Here is a 26,036-nt window from a genome sequence, read left to right on the forward strand (position 1 = left end):
TTTGTAAACATCTTTTTGTAAACTTTTCAACCACAAATAGATATTTCAACTCGCAGTATTTCCACCACATGTTAATCAAATCGATAGATCAACATCAGAATGTGATTACAGGAGCAGGGAGATTACTTTCCATATAATATGAAGCAATTTGGAGGAGGGTCGAAAATTAGCCGCCCACAGAAATGCCTGTTTGTAAACATCTTTTTGTAAACTTTTCAACCACAAACAGATATTTCAACTGGCAGTATTTCAACCACATGTTAATCAAATTGATAGATCAACGTCAGAATGTGATAAGACTAGAAGGGAGATTACTTTCCATATGATTTGAAGCAGATTGGAGGAGGGTCCAAAATTAGACGCCGTAGGGATTCCTTTTTGTAAACTTGTGTTTGTAAGCATCACAATCACAAAAGCAACGCTCAAGCCCAGATTTCAATCCCCAATAAAATTGAAATCCACTGCCGTTGAGATCCCCTGAATTGCTTATAACTTTGCCTGTAGCTTGTGTTGCAATATTAAAGGGTTCATGTTTAGCTGACACCGGTATAGAACCACATATAAGGAAATTTTCACAAATGTAACAAATCCTCAGTATTTTTCACAGAATTGATATATATTATTAGATACATGATGAAATAGACCAATGGATATAGTTGCCGTTAACTACACCTAATGGGAGGGTCGAATTGACGTCAACTTAGATTGTGATCACATGACGAAATCCACATGACTTTCACGTGAGTTTCACGTGCATCTGGTTTTGTGTAACTTATGTCACGTGTATTATGTCACATGATTTGCACGTGAAATGCTGCGACCGCCCAATTCAGTAAGACTTTTTGATGCACCTCGCGACCATTTGGTACAGTTAGTTAGATCTTGCACCGCAAAATTGTCTTTTTTTTTGGTAATTTCAAGGTCTATTGTTCGACCCATGAGCTGATATATAGTGTTTCGGATTTACCAATTTCTGTAAAACTCAAAAGCTAGGCTATTGGATCATTTTATGCCATCCACACGAGTGTTTAATCTGATCTGAAAACATGATTTGGCTGTATTTTGATTTTGTTTTGCTTATGTATATGCAACGGGTAAATGTTTTCAACAGTGAGCAATTTAATTTGTTCACCACCAAAAAATACTAGCTATTCATAATCTTGAGCAAGGAAGCCATTCAGGTATTAGCGCACTGATGAATGGGCTGGGAATATTTGGCGGTAGTGATAGATACTTATTTAGAGTCAAATATTGCTTGAAAAGGATGGCATAATATTTTTGCAGCACTAAAAGATGATGATGCTTCTACGCAATATGGCTGCAAAATTTTCTTGCCAAAATTTGCATCATACAAAGAGTAATTTATATAGTAATATCCAGTATAATTTATAAGTCGTAAGTCATTAGCACTATTAAGAATTACACAAATCAGAAAATCTATAAATAAAGACAAGCAAACAAGCAGACAAGCTAACTAAAAAACTCCCAAACCCAAAAAAGAATCAAACTATTATACCACCAAAATTAATTCTCAATTGATTATTATTTTGATGACTTTGATTTGATAAACCATTCAAACAATTATGTTTAAATAATTGTTGAAAATCTTGTTGAAATAAACCTCTATTCTCTTTGAAATAATCGATCATTAATCCATATATTAATGGTTCATTAAATTGTGATTTGAATTGATTATAAATAAAATTTAAGAATTTTGAATTTGATTTATTCATGATAATCTTATTAATTGATTGATTATCTATATCCTTATCCTCTTCATAATTAAACTTATTAAAATTATGAGTATAATTGTTTTCGGCATCATATTCACTCATTGAAATAAATTTAAATCTAATCTTATTACAATTTGAGCAATGACATGAATTTAATAAAAGTTGTAAACTTGATTGATTATTATCATTATTTTGAGATATCGATTGGGACATTGAAGGCAACCACCAATTAAAGAAGTCAACCATAATTAAATCGTTTAAATAATTTAATTTCTCAATTGATTTTAAAAACTTATTCCAATCAATCTTTAATTGATCAATTTTCAAAAATTCATTAATATTAAAATACAAGTATTCAATCTTGGTGAATTTTTCAAATAAATCATTCAATTGATGACATATTAAATAATTATATTGTTGTAAATTATTAGTAGAATTCTTTGCTTTATAATTAATAATTGATAATTTTGATAATTTTGATTTATATGGATCAACTACAAGTGATAAATCATGATAAAATTGATTAATACAATTACAATCATGACGTAAACAATTCAATTTCAATTCCAATTGTTTCAAGTTATTAAAATCAATCTTATTAGCCAAAGATTCCATAGATAATGGTGGTTGATTAAAGGAATGGCTATAAGATACTGATAAATTCTCCAAACTGGTACATTTAACTGATAATTGATTGAAAATTGAAGTTGAAATTGTAGTATTTAAATGCAATGATCTTATTAATTGGAAATTTAATGATAAATTGGATGAAGCTGGGATGCAACAACCGCTACCATGTGAATTTCTTTCAATAAATAAATCCAAATTATTTAAATTTGGATTATAAGGCAAATTATGTAATTCTTGAATATTCAAAATAGACCAATTCTTAAGATTAACCAACTTATTATTAGTAGGAACATTGGTCCATGCTAATTCTTCGTCATTTTCTTCAATAATATCAGTACAATTCTTATTATGAAGATATTGATTAATAGATTGAAACTTTCTAATATTATCAACATCAAAGTTTATAAATTCTATTGAATGATTAGTTAAATTCCAAAAGGAATTTAATATATGGTATAATTGATAATAATCAAATTGAGCGAAATTTGAATGACAATGAATATGAATGGATTGAATTAATTTGAAATTAGAAATAGTCAATGAATTGATAAATTGACTCAATTTTGAAATATGAATAAATGACTGAATATTGGAATCATTATTAATCTTCATAAATGAATGATCATCATCATAAATAAGAATATGTTTATATAAAATAGGATTGATTAAATGCTTCAATGACTTACAAACAGATGATAATGAAGACAAGTCTGATGATGATTGTGATATTATGATATCCAAGATATCATTAGGTAACTCTATTAATGACTGCGGTGGTTGTGGCATCTTTTGTAGGTGGTGGTGGTGGTGAGGTGGGGTGGGCTATGTTTATTGTCTTTTTTTTTTGCAGCAAGGTGCGAAAGTTTTGTCTTTTGGTTGCAATTGATGATGGTAAAGACAATATTCTATTATAAACTTAAAAAGTTATCAATCCTTAAGAGAAGTTGTATTATAAGTTTTCAAAGAAAGAGAGAAGAAGAATAAGAAGAAAATGAAAATGAAAAATAGCAACCAGTTGATTGTTTATATATGATTCATTTGGGGCAAAAGAATGATCATTTTAAAGTTTTACTAAAAATGTAAAACTGTGGAGTAACCTGCATTTATTCTTAAGTGGCATTTTAATTGAAACTACACGACTTCCTTACAACCTTACTGTTCGGGCGCCATAAATATTTTTTTCGAATGACCCGTTCATCCCAGTGTTACATCCATACTTCAATAGTAAATCTACATCTCGCTGTGCCATACCAAGAAAAACTTGGTAGAAAGATGGAACAATAAACCCATGTTGACTGGTAAGGCGATTAATCTTGCAACAATTAGACTTTTATGGGTTATTTATTTGTTTCATGTTCTAGTCCCGCCTTGTTACATACATAAAGGTAAATAAAAGTTTCCCGCTAGCATTTACCCATCCCCTGTTGCACAGATCGCTTGCTCCCCCCCTCCTCCTCATCCCAGAAAATTTTTCAACCATCCGGCCATTCTTTCTTGTCTCTAAGATCCACCATAGTATATTTGTCTTAAGATCCACGCTTATCTTTCTTGAGTAATCAAGAATTGCTTATCAAATTCCCCCCCCCCCCACAATCACCAATGCAACAGCCAACTGATAAGGTAATCTGTTATCTCGAAATGTGGTTTAAGTCTTTTGGTGAGGGGGGTTTGAGAAGAGATAAAAATATGGGTCTCGAAAACAATCAATAAAAGTCGTCGGTATAAAAAATTTGGTGTGTAACCGCAAAAAAAAGAACGCATTTTGATTTCTTTTTCAGTTTAAAATCCCCCCCCCATCCGCCATTAACCCGAACTACCCTAATTTTTCACTACAAAACATCAATAGCAGAAGCAGAGTACCGCATTGGTTCGCACAGGGCAGCAATCATATATATAGAAGGGGATGTTGCTGTAGTTCTAGAAGTGGTTATTGGGGTTTGCGATTCATTCGTCATCCCAGGAGTTCCGGTTCTCCGTTGCTATTAATAACTGACCCTAGAAGTTTTATGCCAAGAATTTTACAATCTTATTCATTCGATTTTTTCACATTTTTCTGTCAAATTTTGAATATGATTCAATTCCCATCATTTTTGTATGAAGCCCGCCTTTTGGAACATTACACCCTTTACATAAGGCATGACTATTTCATTTCGTTTGTTTTACATATCAAATCTTGAAGAAACAGGTCGTTAAGCCGTCAACCTTTTTTTCTTATACCCGTTTAGATATTTGCAGGTTGCATAACAGTTCATTGTTTCAGTGACTAAGAAATGATTAGATCTTGCTTGAAGAAAATCCGGAAATATAGTTCGTTTGAAATTGGGGATTGCACAAGTCTTTGCTCCCACCCAACTTGTAGTGTTATAATAGTACAAACTAATCTGATATTCTCTAGGATATTAATTCTCATTTCCCCATTCTGACTGTTCATCGCATTTCGTGATTATTATTGCGAGCATTCGTTATTTAAAAATTTAGTTGCAATCGTCGTTTAAAAAAATTGAAAAATTTAGCGCATTTCTCAGTTTCTCAATTAGGAAGTAATTGTGGAGTAGCGAACAAAGAAACTTTTATTCAAATTCCGTTCTATTGCACTCGATGTGTCATTTATGCGCTAGTAACCCGTTTTTCGGAATGGCAATGCCTTCTCGTGTACAGATCCTCTCTTTGGTTCTAAAAATACATACTGTCTGGGGAACTACTTCCACCTTACTGAAGGCTTGCTTGTAGAACCAGTAACGAAAAAATACTAGTTCATGCACATTATAGACTCTAACCTGCCGATCATTGACATTTTCCTTCAATTACTCTCTTAATCTAGGTTCGTCCCAGATGGAGTTTTTTAATAGGAACCTTATACAATAATTTATATAAGAATTTGTTTAAAATATACAGGAAAATGTGAAGAAAATATATGTGGTTAAGAGCAAATCTATAGTGGAAACCATTAAGCTCATGATTCATAGACCTATTCCTGTATTAGATATATATCAGGACTACAATCAATTTATGAAGAAATGTATCTTCTTACTAATTGTGTTGACTACAACTCATAAAAAATGTATTATCCAAGTAAGGGTGTTCTAGTTTTCGCAGCCATCTGATTTGGGTATAGCACAATAAAAGATACTAACTAATTTGAAGAGTAATGAAAGGGATGACACTAAACACAAATTCATCATTCAACTGTTGTCTTTCTTCCTGTTCCCTTAAAGGGGGGGGCATATTTTCAACACCTATTCTTGATTGTTCGCTCGGAATATCTGTCCTGAATACCGTTTAGCTTTTCGTCCAATTGAGGCTACCATGTGACTTTAGCGTGTCGATAAAAAAAGAATTCACCAATTTTAGACATTTAAATTATTCTATCTGTCAAATACCCTTTCAAACGTAATCCATACCAAATGAGACTAACACCGATCCAATATGCATTGATTGGTCTTAATATAGCTTATCGTCTATATTCAGCTATATATATGATCATTGCTGATTGTGATGAGACTTATAATTATTGGGAACCCTTGAATCTTTTATTAAGAAATTTTGGAAAACAAACTTGGGAATATTCACCTGAATTTAAAATACGATCATATAGTTATTTAATCCCATATTATATAATAGGGAAGTTTTTCCAATATTTCAACATTGAACCAATGTCAATATTTTATGGGATTAGAATTATTGCCTTGTCTGGAATGACAAGCTTATGTGAATTAATATTATTTAAGAAGTTGTTATATCATTCAAATAGTATAGCCAATTGGTGGTTATTATTTAGTTCAATTGCTCCAGGTATGAGTCATGCTGGTGTCGCGTTGTTGCCTTCGACATTGGCTATGCAAACTACAATTCTTGCAATGAGTTGTATAGTAGAAATGGTAAAGAAGTCTGGGTCTAGTAGACAAAGTCCATTAATTGGTGCAATTTTCTGGTATTTGGTAGGTGGATTGTTGGGTTGGCCATTTTCATTTGCGTTGGGTTTGCCAATTGGAGTGTATACTTTGTCTATGGTATTAACTAAGAAGATCCCATTTGGAATATTAATTAAATGTTTTGGTGTGTTGTTGATTGTTATTATCCCTATAATTGTTATTGATTCAATCTTCTATCAAAAATTCCCAATATTTATTCCTGCCAATATTGTATTATATAATGTGTTTGGTGGAGAAGGTGAAGGTCCAGAAATATTCGGGGTTGAACCAGTTTCATACTATATTTTTAATTTGATACTTAATTTTCATGTTTTGGTTCCATTGTCATGCTTGGGTATTTTCTTCAATCCATTTATTACTCAATTGAAATCATTATCATTGTTTATATCCCTGCAATTAGTCATATGGTGTCTGATATTCTTTTTGCAACCTCATAAAGAAGAAAGATTTCTTTATCCAATATATCCCTTGATATCATTACTGGCTGCAATATTTTTATCAAAAATTAATAATTTCATCAAGAAAAGAATCAATATCAAATTGATTCAAATTGGGTTTATTATTTCAATTATAGCTTTATCAAGTTTAAGAATCTTTAATCTTGTTGAAAATTATAGTGCCCCGTTGACAACATTTCAAATATTTTCCGAATCATCCCAGGTCTCAAGTTACATAGAACCGCAAAATGTATGTATGGGTAAAGAATGGTATCATTTCCCAACTTCATTTTTCCTTCCTGATAACTATAGACTTAGATATGTCGATTGTGGATTTGATGGACTTTTACCGGGAGATTTCCATGAACTGTCCAGTTCATTAATTGATTCAACTACATTTATCCCACCTCATATGAATAATAAGAATCAATTTGAAGTTGATAAAATAATATCATTAGAACAATGTGATTATTTTGTTGATAATTCACAAGTTAGAAGTCAACCAAAGTTAATAAATCCAGATTTATCATTAGTTGATGAACAATGGAAATTATTAACCTGTAATAAGATATTAAATCCTGAAGGTAATCATAATCTAATTGGGAAATTAATTTATATTCCAAAGGTTTTACGTAAATTAATTCCATATAAAGTTGAATATATGGAATTCTGTGTATTAAAAAGACAATCATAAAACTGTGGAGAGGGATTTTATAGAATAAGTAATTAGTAGTATTAAGCAAATTTTATTTATGTATAATATAAAAGACAGACAACTTGGAGAGACAAAGACTTTATGCATAATATTCATTTAATGCAGCTCTTGATTTTTCAAATCCATCTCTTGCTTTATTCAAAGCATCTTTAATTAATGCAATCCAAAAATCATCACTTGATTCATCGGGTATATCTGTTAGACTATGGCTCGCTTGTGTTCCTGATTCTACTGGTGTATAGTTATTCTCTGGTGATGGGGTACTACCTGAACTATTAATATTACTATGATTATTTGATCTGGTGGTGTCTCCTATATTTGATAGTGATGATGATGATGATGGATCTATTGTTGATTTTGTTAAAGTAAAATTATCGAAATTAACTTTATGACCATAATTTTGAATTCTTTCACATTGATTAGAAATTGTCGTTAAACCTAAAGCAGCAGCAGAACCTTTTAAGAAATGACCAGCTGATGATAATTTTTCAAGATTTTTTTCAGATATATAAGTATTAATTTGTTCAAATGTTTCTTCAACTTGATCTACAAAAGTTTGGACTAATGATTGAGAAAAGCCTTCTTCATCTTCATCCATGGCTACTATTTCACTGAATACTGACCATTCTACAAGTCCTGTTTCTTGTAATTTTTGTCTTTTCTCTTCTGACATCTTTTGATGAATGATCCTTAAAATTGAATATCCTTTCTAGTTGTAATGAAAGGAGTAATATGCTGTCTTGGTTTATTAATCACCTATGAAAGCAAAAATATTAGCGAGTGAATGATACGACTAAGGGAGGGGGCGTGTGGATCCCTTTTTTGTTTTAATCTTTTCAATATTAATAATAAATAACCGTTTAATGATTTATGATTCTTCTCCCCACGTAATTTTACAACTGAAAATTCAATCAATTAAAAATAGATGGAAATTGTTTATAATGAAATCTACCTTTAACACTAATTATGTTGTAAAAGCTTTTGGATTGATGGAATGTTATAATTAAATTTAGCGCAGGGCTGAACTTTATATTATTTATTTATTTAATGAACTTATAATTAATCAAAGGATGTATTTGAGATTAAATTACAAAAAAAAATTGAAGCTTTGGATTAGTTAAACAGTTAAACTGATGATTAGTTGTTAATTAGTTTTTTTTGTTTAATTGTTGTAATTTAATTACAGGCTTTTCTCTCCTTTTAGTTTTTATTAATTAGAAAAGTGTAAATTTATCGCTTAATGGGCTTGAAAGGTAATTTGATAAATTTGGTGAGAAATTCTTCATCTTTTTTTTTTCCCTGTCTGTCTGTCTCGTCGTGTATAATTATTACAATGACGTAATTGATGGAAATGATATTTAACAACAACATTTATCAATTTACAATCTATTATTATGTCTATGTATATGTATGCATAAACCGTATATATATGTATATTAATTGTATATCTACGCAAAATCAAAATATCTATTAAAACCTTTCTATTTATAAACGTCTATCAATTCTTTTTTATTTGTATAATATTATTATCATTGCAGGGTAATTATAATTCATATAAATCACCCAATTTATTCATATAATAAGTTGGAGATACATCTTTATCTAAAGATAACACCATATCTTCTGTCTCAATACCCGTTAATACTAATAAAGTATCTAATCCACCATCTCTACCAAACTTCATATCAGTATTTAAACGATCACCAATCATAAGACCTCTCTTTGGATTGTTTAATAATCCAGGATTATCAGCCTTAATTGAATTCATCATTGATTGATTAGGTTTACCACATATAGCATCAGGTTTACGTCCACTAGCATATGAAACAGTATCAATGATTGAACCAGCTCCAATTAATAATTTCCCCTTTGATGGAAATGTTGAATCAATATTAGTGGCAATAAATGGTATTGATTTATTATCTTTTAATAAATATTGCATAGTAATTGATAATTTTAAATAATTTAAATTTAATGTTAAACCACATAATACACAACCAACTTCATCATCTAATTCAACAAGATATGGATGATCAGGATTAAATTTAACACCATCTTCAATTAATAAAGGATCATTAGCTCCAATTGTAACATAACCTAATTCATTCAATTCCTTTTCAATCCCTTCTTCTCCTAATACCCAAATCTTCTTATTTTTAGGTAATTTTAATATCTTATCAATATAAACTGCTGAAGCATATGATGAACCAAATACTTCATCTTTTGTAATTCCTTTAATTCCTAATTTTTCAAATTTATGTAAATAATCATCACGAGATTTAGTAGAATTATTAGTAACAAATATCACGGTTTTTCCTGCTTGTTTTAATAAATCTAATGTTTCTGGAACATGAGGAAGTAAATGATCTCCTAACCATAATACTCCATCACAATCAAATAAGAAATAATCATATTGATTAATTAATTCAGTCACTTGTTCCTTTGTCTTTATCTTCACTGACATATTGCTACTCTTTGTTTACTACTAAGAGGTGTGTGTTTTAGTTTTTAATCTCTACTGGAAAATCAGAGAGAAAGTGTTATCGGATTTGATTGAAAAATAAAAAAACGTTGAAGTTTCTTTTTTTTGACAGTGTCGTTTTTAGTGTCGCGACACATTTACAGGAGACAATTTCAATTGAATTAAATCACACGTCGGGAGGTCGATTATCAACCAAGAATAAAAGACATAGAACCTTCAAATAAATATACTATTTTTATTATTATATGCTACAAAATGTTTAAAAAGCAGTCCAATTTACTTAATGAAAGATACAAAAACACATTAAAAAGAGAAGAATCTCATGAAAAAATTACCCTGGGATAAATATCATTATTATTCAAACAAGTGGAAAAACCAATCTATAGTAGAACCAGCATTGAACATGCTAATATTCATTCTAGAGAATGTTAACCAACGACTCTCTCTTTTCTCTTCCTTTATGATAATTATCTACTTTCTTAAAAATCAACCCAAATCGACTATATTATTCAACAACCACTCATTCTATCCATTCCCAAGACCTTAAAAATCATCTGGATCAACACCGGCAGTATATCTTGGGAAACGGAACTTGGATTTATCATGATAAATTTCTTGATCAAATTTAGCTCTAGTTTCAGGACTCATTGATTCTCTAATCAATTCTTGTCTAGTCATTTCAGCATAATATCTTCTAGCAATATTTCTATCTTCTTCAGCCAACAATAATGGTTCTAAATGGAAACGAGCCCACCTCTTTTCTCTAGTTAATTCACGTTGTTCAGCTGTTCCAAGATGATGTCTATAGAATCCAAATGCCATTACTCCCACAATCCCCCAAAAGAAAACTGATCCTCTAAAACCTCTAGCTGGAAGGTTTCTCTTCCATTGGATAGGTTCGTATCCTGCAATAGGTGGTAAGTCTTGCATGGTATATATTTGCTTTGGTTATTAAAATGGGGTAGTTTGTCTTTCACCAACCCTTTTTGTCTGAGTTTTTTTTCATCTTATTTTTCAGCTTATCCTAATTGGTAGGCTAACATTTGCTTGCGCTACCAATTACGTTTCGGTTTTAGTACACGACCATCGCGATATCATCCTCATTATGAATCCAGTAAGAGTGCCCATTAATAAACTACCTTTCTGATTTAAACTATAAAAATAAACTATTATATATATATAAAACAAGCATACACCATGCTACACAAAGAGAAACTAAATAATATACGTATATATGTACACAGAAAGAGTTAAAAATTACTTGATGTCAAATACTGGTTTCAATTTCTTAATTAATAACCAATCATCTCTTGAAACTGTTTCACGGAATGCAGGATCCTTCAAAGTATCAATAGATCTACGTGAGATCAAAGAGTATAAGTTATCAGTTTCATCGACATGACGACCCCATGTTGGTTGAGCAGATGATGGGTTTTCTAATCTCATAGCCACACCTGCTGAAGTTTGACCCTTCTTAACATGATCAAGTGATTTATGATTAACTTCTAATGAAACAACCTTACCCAAAACCATAATATTAGGATGTTTGGTAACTGGGTCGGTACGGACAGCACAAATTGGAGTTCCGACACGAACACAACCTTCAACAACATCCACACCAATAATCATTGGATTTCTCTTGTTAATAATTTGAATTGTCTTCAAAACACATGGTAAAACGGCATATTCCATAAATTCTTTACGACGGGCTTCAAGCAATTTCGTTTGATATGCAGTGAAAGCATCAAACAAATGATAAATGATATCAGCATTGAAGATCTTAATATTTTGTTCTTCAGCATATTGCTCCGCTTCTTTATCAATCTTAACATCAAAACACAACATCACAGCTAATTCTGGTGCTCTTTCCAACATAGTAGTCGCCTTCATCACATCTCTCTTATACACAGGACCTAATCCAATAGACATAACTGGAATCTTCATATCCTTTAAGAAATCCAACAATGCTTCCAAAGAACCTAATGTAGATGCTTGGACAACAACACCCTTCCCTGAGCTATCAACTGAATCCAATAAACCAGTCAAATCATCCATAACTTCATCCATAATTTCTTCTTCGTCGTCATCTTCACCAACGACAATCAAACGAGAACCGGCAACAGCCTTTTCTAAATCATTAGCAGCAATCTTTACACCCAAAGCAGCCTTAACTTCTTTATGATGGATATATTCGGATTTAATACGCAATTCACGAGATGGAGGTGGGGTTAATAATGCCCTGATATTGGTTGCAATAGGACCATTCAAACCACACAAAACAACACGATCACCTTCTCTTAAAATACCATTAGACAAGACAACATCAATTGTGTAACCAAAACCTTCAACGACTTTAACTTCCAAAATAGTTGCTTCAACCTTGGATAAATACATCAATTGTTTAGACATTCTCTTTTGAGTCAATTCAAGTAATAACCATAATAAATCTGGAACACCTTCACCAGTAACAGCAGAAGTAGGAACGATAGAAACATACTTGGACATATTCTTGTTTTGGAAATATAATTCAGAATTCAAACCTTGTTCTGCTAAGGCTAATTTGATTTGTTCATATCTATTGTGGAATTCAGCTTGAACGGATTTATCTTGTTTAGCAAAAGAATCTCTAAAAGAATTATTAGGGATTTCTTTCCAATCATATAATCTATCAATTTTGTTTAATGCAACAATAAATGGAGCTTTTCTATCTCTTAATAATCTTATAGATTCAAGGGTTTGTTGTTCTAAACCATGCATGATGTCAATAACTAAAATAGCAATGTTACATAAGGAAGAACCACGAGATCTTAAGTTTGTGAAAGACTCGTGACCTGGAGTATCAATAATTAATAAACCAGGAACTTCAAATGTTTGCTTTTCGTATTGAGCCATAACTGCAGTCTTCTGTTTGATAGCATCAACTGGGAAATATGTTGCACCAATTTGTTGGGTAATACCACCAGCTTCTCCTCCTTGCACGTTAGTTTGACGAATTTTATCTAATAATTTAGTCTTACCAGTATCGACGTGACCCAAAATACAACAAATTGGAGAACGTAAGTCCTTTTCAGATGGAGTAGCTTCAGTCTTTTGGTTAACCAATGCTGCCTTCTTCTTAGCTTCTTCCTTGGCTTTTTGTTCTGCTGCTTCTTTGGCTTTACGTGCAGCTTCTTCAGCTTCCTTAGCTTTTTGAGCAGCTTCTTCGGCCTTACGCTTAGCTTCTTCTTGTGCTTTTATAGCTTCTGCGTCTTCTTCTTCAGCAGGCCCTTCGGCTTCTTCCTCTAACCCGGCTTCCCAATCTTCGGTGACAGGTTCATCATCGTCCAATGCCATCTTTTCCCAGTCATCAATCAAGGCTTCCTCTTCGTCCTCTTCTTCCTTCTTTTCTGCGACCTTAACTGGTGCTTTTTGGATGAAAGTTTTAGGTTTGGTGGACTTCTTCTTGGTATAAACAATCTTCTTTGGTTTTGGAGTTTCGTCTGAAGATTTTTCCAAACCAGCAATGGTAATATTTCCAGCTTGTAACAATTGTTGACGACGACGTTCTTGTAATTTCTTTTCTTCCTTTTGTTTCTTAGTCAAAAGCTTACCTTCAGCTTTCAATTGTTCCTTTTTTAATCTTTCTTTTTCCTTCTTTGCAGCTCTGGCAGCTTCCTTCTCGGCTTCCTCTTCTGCTGCACGTCTTTCTTCCTCCAACCTACGTTGTTCTTCTTCTTCTTCCAAACGACGTTGCTCTTCTTCCAATTGCTTCTTTAATTCCAATTGACGTTTTAACGCAGCAAGACCAGCAGGGACCTTCTTACCTTTCTTGGCAGCAGGCTTTGGAGAAGATTCTTCAGCTCCATCTTCAGGTTCTGGAGTAGCAGAAGCAGATACAGATGCAGCAGCAGCATTTTGTCTATTGGCTTCTTTGATTTGTTCCTTTTTAGTTGCTTGTTGAGCCTTTTTCTTCTGGGCTTGTTCTTTCTTCTTTTGCTTTTCAGCTTCCTTCTTTAATTTTTCCTTTTCTTTCTTTGATAAAATCTTAGGACCATCTTTAGCTTTCTTATCCTCTTCTTCTTTCTTTTCCTTCTTTTGTTTGTTTTTACGAATTGAACCTAAAAAGTCTCCAGCAATGTCATCTGCAGAAGCTTCAACTGGACCAGATCCATTTTCTGCTTCTTCTGTTTCTTCTGCAACTGCTCCTACATCTTCTGGCTCAACTGATTCACTAGGGGTTCCGAATTCTTCAGCTTGTGGTTGTTCTTGTTCGAGATCTTCGTCATCCCAAAAATCTCCACCTGATTTGGCTCCCTTCTTTCCCTTTTTAGCCATTTTAATTGTTTCTATATGGTTGATTAAGAAAGGTCTATTTCAATGAGAGAGTCACTCAATTTAATGAAATTTTTTCTTCTCTTCGTACGTTTTATTCTTCTTGCATCGATTGTGTCTTCACACGACCTTTTTTTATTTGATCTCATTTCTTTTCAAAAGAAATTGAAAAAAAAAATTATTACAACCATCGATCTGATTACCTCTTACTCTTTAGTTGAAAAGCAAAACACCAAGAGAGATGACTACTGTAGAGAAAATCAAAGCCATCGAAGATGAAATGGCAAAGACCCAAAAAAATAAAGCTACGTCTTTTCATTTGGGTCAACTTAAGGCAAAATTAGCCAAATTAAGACGAGAATTATTGACTGATAGTTCTTCAGGAGGTGGAGGTGGTGGTATTGGGTTCGATGTGGCAAGAACAGGGGTGGCAACTATTGGGTTTGTGGGTTTTCCGTCGGTTGGTAAATCTACATTGTTATCTAAGTTAACTGGTACTCATTCAGAAGCAGCTGCATATGAATTCACAACCTTAACCACAGTTCCTGGTACTATTAAGTATAAAGGGGCCAAGATTCAAATGTTGGATTTACCTGGTATCATTGAAGGTGCTAAAGATGGTAAGGGTAGAGGTAAGCAAGTTATCGCGGTCGCCAGATCTGTGAATTTATTGTTTTTGGTTTTAGATGTCAATAAGCCATTACAACATAAAAGAATCATCGAACAAGAACTAGAAGGTATGGGGATAAGAATTAACAAACAACCACCCAATATTGTCATCACAAAGAAAGAAAGAGGGGGGATCAATATTACAACCACCGCTCCTTTAACACATTTGGATAATGACGAAATTAGAGCCGTCATGTCTGAATATAGAATCAATTCGGCAAATATAGCTTTCAGATGTGATGCCACCGTTGATGACTTGATCGATGCTATAGAAGCAAAAGCAAGAAGATATATTCCTGCCGTTTATGTATTAAACAAGATTGATTCATTCTCCATCGAAGAATTGAATCTTTTAACAAAGATTCCGGATGCTATTCCAATTTCTTCTGGTAATGGATGGAACTTGGATGCTTTGTTGGAAATGATGTGGGATAAACTTAATTTGGTAAGAGTTTACACAAAACCAAAGGGGAAGTTGCCAGATTTTAATGAACCTGTCGTTTTGAGAAGTGACAGATGTACTGTTGAAGATTTCTGTAATTCTATCCACAAGTCTTTGGTTGAAGACTTTAGAAATGCATTAGTATATGGGACTTCAGTGAAGCATCAACCCCAAATTGTTGGTTTATCTCATCTGTTGGAAGATGAAGATGTCATTACGATTTTAAAACGATAAATAGAAATAGGAATTTCTTAATGCATAATTTGAATTTTTTTTCGGATTTTTCATAGCATATTCCCTAACATGAAACTTTAATTATTTCTCTACATCGTTCGGTCTCTATACTAGCTTGCATTCACTGATAAGCATCTATACTTTAATATTGTAGTGACCAGAGAGAGACTGGACAGTTTCATGTCACGTGATATCTCTTCTGAAATTTTTTTTTGTTTTTTTTTTCAGTCTCTATGAAAAATTAAGCGATCCCCCTTCTTGCTCAATTGAGGTCTTCTTCTTCTCCTTCTTCTTTAAAGAATTTACATTTCATCAGTTCCATCTGTTTCTGAGTAATACTTCAAAGGGATTCATTTAAAGCTTTAATTGGAATTTGACGAATTACACGATTTTTGAAACTATATTCTTTTTGTAAAGAGAGAAAATTGCTTTTATTGTATACTTGGTAACATCCCTTACAACTGTCCTTTACTTGCTTTGAATTGAAAAGAAAGCAATGTCAATATTACCAGAAGAAGTACAAGGTGTTTTAACACAATTATTGGAGAGCTTGTCATCCTCAAATAATGAGATTAGAGCTGCTGCTGAAAAGTCACTTGATAATGACTGGTCAATAAAAGCCAATGTTGAGATGTTGTTGGTTTTCTTAGCTGAACAAGCCTGTATGGGTATAAATGACACTATTAGAGCATTTGCAGCTGTTTTATTTAGAAGGCTTGCTATTAAATCTCCAAAAGAATTGGCTAGTGTTACGGATCGGACAATTGGAGTCATCAGTGAACCAGTTAGAGCTCAAATTCGAGCAATATTGTTGAATGGGTTTTCATCACAGCAATCAAATCAAGTCAGACATAAACTTTCTGATGCTATTTCTGAAGTTGCAAAAGAAGATGCATCACCTCCAGGTTCTTGGAATGAACTTCTCCCTACCTTATTTGAAGCATCTAGAAACCCAGACCCTAGTTTCCGTGAGTCAGCATTTAGAGTATTCTCCACTTCCCCAGAATTAATTGATCAGACATTAATAGACGATATATTACCAATATTCAACAGTGGATTCGAAGATCAGAATGATGAAGTCCGTATTGCAGCCTGTACCGCTTTTGTTGCATTTTTTAGGGAGCTTCCTAAGAAAAACTGGCAACGCTTATCACCATTGTTGCCTAATTTATTGAATTCTTTACCAAGATTTTTGCAAAATGGTCAAGATAATGCATTGGCTTTAGTATTGGAATCGTTGATTGATTTGGTTGAATTGGCACCCAAGATGTTCAAAGACATGTTTCCAACAATTATTGAATTCTGTGCCACGGTATCTAAACACAAAGATTTGGATTCAAATACTAGAATGGCCTCCTTAGAATTGCTTACAACTTTTGCCGAAGTATCTCCATCTATGTGTAAACGAACTACTTCTTATACCGAGGAAATGGTACTCATTACTTTATCCATGATGACAGAAGTTTGCATTGATGATGATGATGCTGCAGAATGGAATAATAGCGATAACACTGAAGATGACGATGAGGAACCAGAGCATGATGCTGCTAGACAAGCGTTGGACCGTGTTGCTTTGAGATTGAATGGACAAGCTTTGGCAGCTCCATTGTTCCAATATATTCCAGCAATGATACAATCAAGCAATTGGAGAGAAAGGCAAGCAGCACTTATGGCGATTTCGTCGGCTGCAGAAGGATGTGCTGATGTCTTGATGAATGAAATTCCAAAAATTTTGGACATGATATTACCAGCCTTAGAAGATGAACACCCAAGAGTTCAATATGCTTGTTGTAATGCATTAGGCCAGATATCTACTGATTTTGCAGATGTCATTCAAAGAACTTCCGGGAACAGAATCTTACCAGCGTTGATTTCGAAATTAACAAACAAGTCCGTTCCACGTGTACAAGCCCATGCTGCTGCTGCATTAGTCAATTTTTCTGAGGCTGCAAGTAAAGACGTCTTGGAACCATATTTGGACGACTTATTGAATAATTTATTGGGTTTATTACAATCTCCAAAAAGATATGTCCAAGAACAAGTATTAACTACAATTGCAATTATTGCTGATTCGGCAGAGAAAATGTTCATCAAGTATTATGATACTTTAATGCCATTACTTACTGATGTTTTGAAAACCGATATGGGTGAAGAAAACAGATTATTGAAGGCTAAATGTATTGAATGCTCTACCTTGATAGCAGTAGCAGTTGGCAAAGAGAAATTTGCTCCTCATTGTCAAGATTTGATAAATTTATTCGGACATATTCAGGAAACAGCTGTTCAAGATGACGATCCAGTAAAGCAATATTTAGAGCAAGCTTGGGGAAGAATCTGTAGAATTATTGGTAAGGACTTCTTACCTTATTTGCCTTCAGTATTACCACCTTTGTTGGCTGCTGCGAAAGCAACACAAGATATTTCATTACTAGAAGAAGAGCAAGCTGAGGAATATAATGCTAATGAAGAATGGGATGTTATTAATTTATCAGGAAAATTAATCGCTGTACATACTGCAGCTTTAGATGATAAGGTTGCTGCTATTGATTTGTTAAGAACTTACGCAATTCAATTGAAGGGTGACTTTTTCCCATGGGTTAAAGAAATTGTAGAAGAAATTGCCATTCCTGGATTAGATTTCTATCTTCATGACGGTGTCCGTGGTTCTGCTGCATTAACTCTCGCATCTTTGCTCAAATGTTCTGTTGCAGCCACTGGGAACAATTCTCCAGACACTTTGATGTTTTGGTCCAAAACTTCCGAAAAGTTGATTGAAGTCTTGACAAGTGAACCGGTTCCGGAATTACTTGTCGCATATTATACTTCTTTGGTTGAGTGTATTAGTGTATTGAGCCCCAATTCGCTTTCGTCGATGCAATTGGATTCCTTGGCCAAATCAATTAATTCTAACCTTGTGGAGATTTACGAGAGAATCAAAGCTCGTGACACAGAAGATGATGAATACACAGAAGATGTGGAAGAGGATGAGGAAGAATACACCGATGAAGAGTTACTAGATGAAATTAACAAAGCTATATCATCAATTTTTAAGAATACAAAATCCAACTTCCTTCCAGCCTTTCAACTTTTAGCACCAACCATAGCTACTTTTATCAACGATGAAAACACTAATGTTAAACTTTGTGGCTTGTGTGTAGTCTGTGACATCTTGGAACACTGTGGGCCAAGTTCGGTGATCTACAAGGATATGTTTATCAATGTTGTATCAGAGTCGATTACTTCATCACACGCGGGGATCCGTCAAGCCAGCTCATATGCCGTTGGTGTCGCTGCTGAATATGGGGGAGACAATTACCGCGAGTTTTGTTTGAAATGTTTGGAACCTATGTTCAAGATGGCTTCGGTTCCTGATGCAAGAGCTGATGAAAACATCCATGCTACTGAGAATTCGGTGTCTTCTGTTGCCAAAGTGTGCCGTGTCTTCTCCTCATCAATACCAAATTTAAATGCGATAATTGAACAATGGATTACATTACTTCCAATTGTACAGGATGAGACGGCTGCTCCATATGCTTACATTTTTTTAAGCGAATTAATTGATAATCAACACCCCGCTATTAGGAATCAAATTCCAAAAGTGGTTGATTCGGTAATTCAAGCCTTGGCGCATGCATCAATAGGTGGTGAGATAGTTGAAAGGATAGTTGGTTCAACAAGACTGTTATTAGGTTCAATTCCTCATAGTGAAGCGATTGCTCTTTTACAAAAGAATCATTCAGATCTTGATATTGTTCAAAAATATTTTAGTTAGCGTGAAGCCACTTTTACCTTTTATATATATACATGTATTCAGTCATATTACGATCGTTTTCTTTAGTCTTTTTAAATTCACAATCAGTTTTATTAGCAAGAATGGGGGGTAGCGACAGTGAGTGAAATATCTTGTGAGTCCAGAGAAAGGTTCGCTTGTTCTTCTATTTGGCTACTTGTTTTGATATTTCACTTATCAGAGTGGACTCTAAGTGCCTATATCATATCAATACTTAGTTGGACTGATCCAGATTGGGAAATACATCTTCCTGTAGAAATGCAGGGTATCTGAATATGAAAATTTAAATATTTATCTCTTGGAAAAGTATTGCAGCACAACTATTTGCAATGTAGCAAAAAATTTCATACTGAAGTCATACTCTTCACACCTTCCTTTCCTCCTGTCTTTTATTTCTTTATACACACTCCTGTGGAAGTGTAATACCCATTGTTGCCAAAAAATTGGCCCAAGATTTCATTTTTATTTAAAATAAAACAATATCAAACTCAAGAATATCAGACAGACATACACTTAACTTTAATGTAACTTTGGAATGATTTAATCTTGGTTCACTTTTCAAGGTATTTAATATAATAAATCTAAATTTCTACGTCATGGGTCGAACAATAGATCTTAATATTTCAAAAAAAATGAGACAATATAACTATCAAAGGTCTAACTAACTGCGCCAAATTGTCGCAAAGTGCCGTGAAAAGTCTTAACGAATTGGGCGATCGCGGCGTCTCACGTGAAAATCATGTGATATAATGCACGTGAAAATCACTTACTATTCACCTTGAAGTCACCGCGAGCAGACCCTCCTACTACGTTTAATCAATGGAATCTATATCCATTGGATTATATCATCATATATGTCATAATACATGTAGATTTCAATAAAACTAAATGAAAATTTACTCTTTTTATGAAAATATGTCCCGAAGCCGATCTATTGGTTCTTGGAGAAACAGCAAAACCTTTGATATTAAAACCTACATTATGACAAATGCTCACAATGTAGTAAGTGCTTCCATAATTGCTCCTTATGATTAATAGTGGGTGGTTTCTGTTACAATTTATTTTCAATCATTAGAAATCTACTTATTACCATCAATTGGTAGCGATCTCGGTTACAATAAAAACCAACAGAAAAAAAAACTGTTTATTTATTTCCATATGACTTCAATTTCTCTTTGTTTACAACCACAAAACTTCAACATCATCATCATAATACTCATCGTTATCAGCTCATAATAATGGTATTCAATAGTCAACGGAGAGAGTCTGAGAGTAGTGGTGGTAGTATAAAGAGGCTGTCATTGAATACTATAGATTCAAGTGTCACAAGATTGCTTGTTTCTACCAAACATTTACTTGAAAGTTTAACACAATGGGCAAGACAGGAAGCTGATGATAAGTATGTGTCTGATGCATACGTTAAATTGGGTAATGACTTTAGAGCAGCTGTCAGAGCATTCAATAATAGTGGCATTGATATATCTGACATCGGCGATGTTCCTCAAGCTTTGAGAATTATTTTGGAGGCTGCATTGAGCGAAGAACCTTCCCAAGAGAATCTAGATCGATTTTTGCCGAACATAAGAAATATTATAGTCACGTTATTACAGAACTTGAAAGCTAAGCAGGCGAAAGCAAAGGCAATGTCACAGGAAATTCAAATGTCGGAACTGGCATCAAATAAAATGAAGGAGTCTCCAAAAGTGACAAGGATTTTGTCAACAGAAGCAAAAGATTCAATGGAGAGCAAAACCCCACGAAATGACGCATTATCCCAACTTCAAAAAGGTGACGCTCTTCAACGACGTGCATCCAAGAGATTTAGTGCTTACCAATATGCAAAGCTTACCAATTCTTCAGTTATGAACAACGCCTTACCGCGTATTGATTCTGAAACTTCTACAGTTAGGCAAAGCTTCCTTTCTAAAACAAATCAGGATAATAAAGATTTATCTAACAGCATAGGATCAAAACCAAGTGGAGAATCATGCATCTTTTTAAAGTTGAATAATAAAACAAGAAGAGCCAATGTTAAATTCCCAATTTCTCTACCTGCAATAAGGCTTCTATTTGTTGAGAAGTTTGCATATTCTCCAGGAAGCACCTCCTTTCCCGATGTTTATATTCAAGATCCTAATAGTGGAGTGACATATGAACTTGAAGAATATATGTTAGAAGATCTAAAGTCTGGCACACTCTTGTGTTTGAATGAGCCAAGCTCCGAATCAAAGCTGACAAATGATCTTGTTTTGAAAATTGAACAATTGTCTAAGAGAATTGACCTGATTTCTGTGGAAGTTGTTTCAGAAATGAAGGAATCCATATCTGCAATGCGAACAACTAGTTCAATGAGTTCACCTACAAACGTAGTTGGAGCCAATCTTAGACCCAAATCTTCAAGTGGCATTAAGGACCTACAGAGTATTGACAAAGATTTGAGAGCAATTCGCCAATCTCATACCATATTTCACGCTAATATTAAAGAAGTCATACAGGAGATGGGGGCTCAGCTCGTTAACTTTCAAGAACGTGGCCTTGACATTTCAAAGGATTCTAACAGAGCATATATGGAATCATGTCACTCCAAGTTATCTGAAGACTCCGATCTTTTACTTACGAAGGTAGATGATTTGCAGGATATCATGGAAGAATTGAGAAAAGATGTCGCCCAAAGAGGCGTAAGGGTTGGAGAGAAGCAACTAAAACATACTTCTAAAGAAATAGAAGCCGTGAAATTGGCTCGCGAGAATATGGCTAGTTATATCGAGAAAGAGAAAGCTGTTTGGAAAAAGATTTGGGAAGCCGAGTTGGATAAGGTTTGTGAGGAACAGCAGTTCTTTAATTTGCAGGACGATTTGACTAGAGACTTGGAAGAGGACATCAAAAAGATTGAGGAGACTTTTACCTTGATAGATCAATGTTCCTCCGAGCAAAATAAAAATGCAAGCTCGAAAAGGAACAAGGTGATTGCGAACTTGCATATTCCTGAACCTGGTGAAAGCTTGCATGATTTGAAGGGTGCTGTATTGAATCAGGTTGCAGCGCTTCAACCAGATCATGAGAGGAGATTGGAAGCAATTGAGCGAGCTGAAAAGATAAGGGAAAAGGAAAGGCAAATGATGAATGTTAGTCAATTTCAAGAAGAGTTGGGAGATTTCGTGGAGGATAATAAGCTTAAGAAGTCTGGCGGTATAATGGAGGTTGAGAGGCAAAGAATGGAGAAAGATCAAGAGAATCTTAAAAGCTCTTTTGGTGTTATTTAATTCTTCTTATATAGCATCGTATTTCTAGTAGTTGGTTCAGTGTGCAATCTCTATCAAGTTAAATTGTAGTTTGTAATACAAACTCAAACTCTTCCCTATCTCGGAAACACTTGATGATTTCGAGATTAATTACTGTCAAAACGTCTTCAACCTTTTCGGGAGACTCGTTGACCAGTAGGTATCTGCATACTGTAAAATCCCTCAAATCATTTAGAAAGTGAATAAATTTAATTTGATCGAATCTATCAGTTTGAAGTGTTCTTCTGTATCCTTTCAAGAATGTATTGAGAATCAAGCTTAAAAGCTTTGCAATATTATCCCTTACTGGGAATATTTCTCCAAAAGAGAGATTGATCAAGAATGAATGCAATCGGTTTTGAAGGCAACTCTTGAGGTATTTTAGTAGCGACTTGAAAGAACGGTATTTCGACGTTATTAAATCAGTTCGGTCGTAATCTTTTCGGATTTCCAACCTGGGAATAAATATCTCCAAGCCGACGAATTTCACAGTTTTCTCTTTATCTGGTACAATAAATGTTGTTTTCTGCATATTCACATATGCCCCGTATGCGTGGAGATCGTTACTATTGACTATGGTTTGTACCCTTTTACAATCATCAAAGCTGCTGGAGACGAACAAAAAATCATCAGCTAATCGTATAAATAAATTTGGAGATGCCGACTCTAGAAACTGGAACCTCTCATTCACCATAGTGGAATAGACGATATCACAAAATGTTCCCAGTAGCGAAAGGCCCTGAAACACACCTCGCTTTCTTTTAAAAATCTCATAATTTCCTTTGCTATTTTTCATAAGAACTTTCGTTTCAAAGACTTGTTTGTAGCAGACTTCAAGAATATCTTTCTTATGTAGCTTCAAAGTTTTGACTTTATCAAAATATGATGTCCTAGCCCCGCCTTTGAGAGAGTGTTGCGCTATACTGAAATCTCTTGCATTGTTCTGGATGATTTTCCAAGCCTTTTTCCACTTTTCATGCGACGAATCTAGCTCGCAATATTGACGGAAGTAGTATGGTGAATTGTCATCCTCATCAGCAAAAAGTTTGTTAATCTCTTCCATTATCTTCGTCTGATCTAATCGATCATAACATTGCATCATGTCAAATTTAAAAACATACAACTTTGGCAACACTCCATCATTTATGTCGGCAAGTTCTTTACGAAACTCAACAATGCACTGAGCAACATCTGCATTGGAACGCATAGGACGGTTAAAAAAGCCTGTATGGCTGTTTCGAAGTTTCAACTTCGAGCGCAAAATCTGCCCAACGGGAAGTAATACATCACTATTATACCGTCTAAATTCGTAATCTTGCCCTTCTTTTGAATGAGAATTTGGATCTAGGAGCGAAGAAATATGTATTCTGGATGGAATACAGATCACCCTAAAATCTGAAAGTTTGGGAATAAGTCGCATAAAGCCAAAATTCAATTGTATAGCAGCCGTTTCGGCTTCGGTTAACTCTAACTTTATAAGATTCGACTTGATATAATGACCCAACCATTTCCTAGATATTTGATTCCATATCTCGTGAGTGAAGTATAGCATGTTAGTTTCTATGGTATTCGAACATTCTGTGACATACCAATATGTCCTAAGGATCCTAGGAATAAGCTTATCTAACAACCAATAAAGAAACGCGTTTAATGCTAGCTTTCTTTTCTGAAGATCTTGCTGTGAAGTAAATTGTCTCTCTCCAAGCCATCCGATCTCTTTTAGTTTTATTCCAGAAGTCAAATCATCAAGCCAAGCTCGATCCATTTTCTGCAACTGAATATACTGGATAATAGCTCTCCTTAAAATTCCCCTGTTTAAACTACCGCCCCAAGCCTCAGAAGGTAGTAGTTTTTGGAGAATGCTAAAAACAACTTGAATAACTATTGACACTGGCGTAGAGTTGTCAGGCAAATGGTGATAGTTTGGTTTTTGGGCCCCGAGGTACTTCCAGTATATTAAATCATATCGACATTTTCTCTCATTTGATATTAGCAACTTTAGCATTCGTCGAGCTCTATGCATTCTTTTTAGCAGCTTCTTGTTCTGACATTCACAACTTGAAAATACCTCCAGATATAATGCATCGACATCCTGTGGGACCAATGAGTTTCTAGAGCTAGCTGAAGTTTTTGATCTATGCAATACGCTGTTTTTGTTTAGCACTCCCGGTGGCGCAGACAAATGCCTAAAGGGGATTGGATCGCCGAATAATTGTACAGAATTCCCATTATCTAGCAAAAGAAATCCTTTGTTGTTAAGCACTAAGTCCAAAAACTTCTCTGCCCCAATCTTCACAAAGACTTTCTGCCAATTAGATTCTCTGAGATAGGTAACATGAAAATTAGAAGACGAGTTTGTCGTCCTTGAATTGAATCTGTTATCTAGACTTGGATCCTTGTATCCATGAACAAGAATATTGGATGATTTTTCCGACAATAGGTAAATTATCAAGCACTCCATAAATTCAAAATAGTTGTTAAACTTCGGGAGACGAGGTAAATCGCGTACATGGTGGTTTCTGAATAATCTGATATTATTTAGGAAGGATAAGAAACTTGGAAGGACCGGTGATAAGCTAACGCAATCGGCTGTAATGTATTCATGTAAGGATCTTTCCATTGGGGTCCATCTGAATGAGGAGGAATTTCTCAATAAAAAAAATTCATCTCAAAAATTTAATTTATAAGCTATTGGTTCTATGTATCATTGAAGATGGTTAAGGATGTTGATCTTGAACGAGGTATAATATATGGAACACTTAAGCAAATAAGAACAAATGAAGCTAACTACAGCGAAGTGCCGTCGCTAGTCAATGTATGGTATTGTGACATCCCACCGGCTAAAACTCAAATCATAGTCAGTATAATCAGAGATTATTTAACGGATGGAGACTGCGTCGGGCTAACTCATGTGAAGCGCTTTAAGAAAGTCGGAAAGCATATACGAGCGATACTTTGTTCATTTGATTATATAAATGATAGAGATACCTTATTAAAAGTGCTAAAAAATAACTCTACGATAGACTTGGAAATTGTGGATTGTGATCTTACTAAGGTTCCCCTTTATCCTCCTAAAACGAAAGAAATTGCTCAAAAGTGGTCGTCACAATATTGGCCAATGGCATGGAAGGGTAATCCCAATCACCAATTTCTTAATTCCATTGAATTTAACATGCATCAAGAAAGTACAATCATTGCCACTCTTCTTCAAGAACTTGAAAAGGCTCGGGACATGGGTGAAGACTATCTGTGGGAAAAAAACCTGGTAACTTTGATTGCGAAGGAATCTGGTGGTATTATTCAACCTGTGGTGACTTGTCTTAATAGGGGATGGTCTGATCCTTCGAAGCATGGCGTAATGATGGCTATAGATTGTGTTG

At 34.3% G+C, this 26,036-nt stretch overlaps 10 protein-coding genes across 10 annotated transcripts; 4 read left to right on the forward strand and 6 right to left on the reverse strand. All coding sequences in view use genetic code 12, as the record gives it.

The window, feature by feature from the left end:
• Positions 1-1,502: 1,502 nt before the first annotated feature.
• Positions 1,503-3,149, reverse strand: J8A68_000234 (uncharacterized protein; the record flags this gene model as incomplete). Its single annotated transcript, XM_049406108.1, has 1 exon — positions 1,503-3,149. One exon carries the CDS (start codon positions 3,147-3,149, stop codon positions 1,503-1,505), a length of 1,647 nt encoding a protein of 548 aa, XP_049266444.1.
• Positions 3,150-5,767: 2,618 nt separating this feature from the next.
• ALG9 (dolichyl-P-Man:Man(6)GlcNAc(2)-PP-dolichol alpha-1,2-mannosyltransferase) lies at positions 5,768-7,426 on the forward strand (the record flags this gene model as incomplete). The annotated part of the gene is made up of 1 exon (XM_049406119.1): positions 5,768-7,426. One exon carries the CDS (start codon positions 5,768-5,770, stop codon positions 7,424-7,426), a length of 1,659 nt encoding a protein of 552 aa, XP_049266445.1.
• A 100-nt stretch (positions 7,427-7,526) lies between these two features.
• YPD1 (Ypd1p) lies at positions 7,527-8,120 on the reverse strand (the record flags this gene model as incomplete). The annotated part of the gene is made up of 1 exon (XM_049406130.1): positions 7,527-8,120. One exon carries the CDS (start codon positions 8,118-8,120, stop codon positions 7,527-7,529), a length of 594 nt encoding a protein of 197 aa, XP_049266446.1.
• Positions 8,121-8,990: 870 nt separating this feature from the next.
• On the reverse strand, positions 8,991-9,911 carry PHO15 (4-nitrophenylphosphatase; the record flags this gene model as incomplete). Its single annotated transcript, XM_049406142.1, has 1 exon — positions 8,991-9,911. The coding sequence occupies one exon, from the start codon at positions 9,909-9,911 to the stop codon at positions 8,991-8,993; it is 921 nt and encodes a 306-aa protein (XP_049266447.1).
• A 561-nt stretch (positions 9,912-10,472) lies between these two features.
• On the reverse strand, positions 10,473-10,859 carry J8A68_000238 (uncharacterized protein; the record flags this gene model as incomplete). Its single annotated transcript, XM_049406153.1, has 1 exon — positions 10,473-10,859. One exon carries the CDS (start codon positions 10,857-10,859, stop codon positions 10,473-10,475), a length of 387 nt encoding a protein of 128 aa, XP_049266448.1.
• Positions 10,860-11,186: 327 nt separating this feature from the next.
• FUN12 (translation initiation factor eIF5B) lies at positions 11,187-14,243 on the reverse strand (the record flags this gene model as incomplete). The annotated part of the gene is made up of 1 exon (XM_049406164.1): positions 11,187-14,243. The coding sequence occupies one exon, from the start codon at positions 14,241-14,243 to the stop codon at positions 11,187-11,189; it is 3,057 nt and encodes a 1,018-aa protein (XP_049266449.1).
• Positions 14,244-14,481: 238 nt separating this feature from the next.
• DRG1 (GTP-binding protein) lies at positions 14,482-15,585 on the forward strand (the record flags this gene model as incomplete). The annotated part of the gene is made up of 1 exon (XM_049406175.1): positions 14,482-15,585. One exon carries the CDS (start codon positions 14,482-14,484, stop codon positions 15,583-15,585), a length of 1,104 nt encoding a protein of 367 aa, XP_049266450.1.
• A 496-nt stretch (positions 15,586-16,081) lies between these two features.
• On the forward strand, positions 16,082-19,357 carry J8A68_000241 (uncharacterized protein; the record flags this gene model as incomplete). Its single annotated transcript, XM_049406186.1, has 1 exon — positions 16,082-19,357. One exon carries the CDS (start codon positions 16,082-16,084, stop codon positions 19,355-19,357), a length of 3,276 nt encoding a protein of 1,091 aa, XP_049266451.1.
• Positions 19,358-20,613: 1,256 nt separating this feature from the next.
• Positions 20,614-22,638, forward strand: BUD6 (Bud6p; the record flags this gene model as incomplete). The annotated part of the gene is made up of 1 exon (XM_049406197.1): positions 20,614-22,638. The coding sequence occupies one exon, from the start codon at positions 20,614-20,616 to the stop codon at positions 22,636-22,638; it is 2,025 nt and encodes a 674-aa protein (XP_049266452.1).
• A 58-nt stretch (positions 22,639-22,696) lies between these two features.
• On the reverse strand, positions 22,697-25,117 carry TERT (Tertp; the record flags this gene model as incomplete). Its single annotated transcript, XM_049406208.1, has 1 exon — positions 22,697-25,117. One exon carries the CDS (start codon positions 25,115-25,117, stop codon positions 22,697-22,699), a length of 2,421 nt encoding a protein of 806 aa, XP_049266453.1.
• Positions 25,118-26,036: the final 919 nt, after the last annotated feature.

Source organism: Hemisphaericaspora subhashii (genome assembly GCF_019202705.1).
Source record: "Hemisphaericaspora subhashii strain CBS 10753 chromosome Unknown scaffold121, whole genome shotgun sequence".
NCBI lineage: Eukaryota > Fungi > Ascomycota > Pichiomycetes > Serinales > Debaryomycetaceae > Hemisphaericaspora > Hemisphaericaspora subhashii.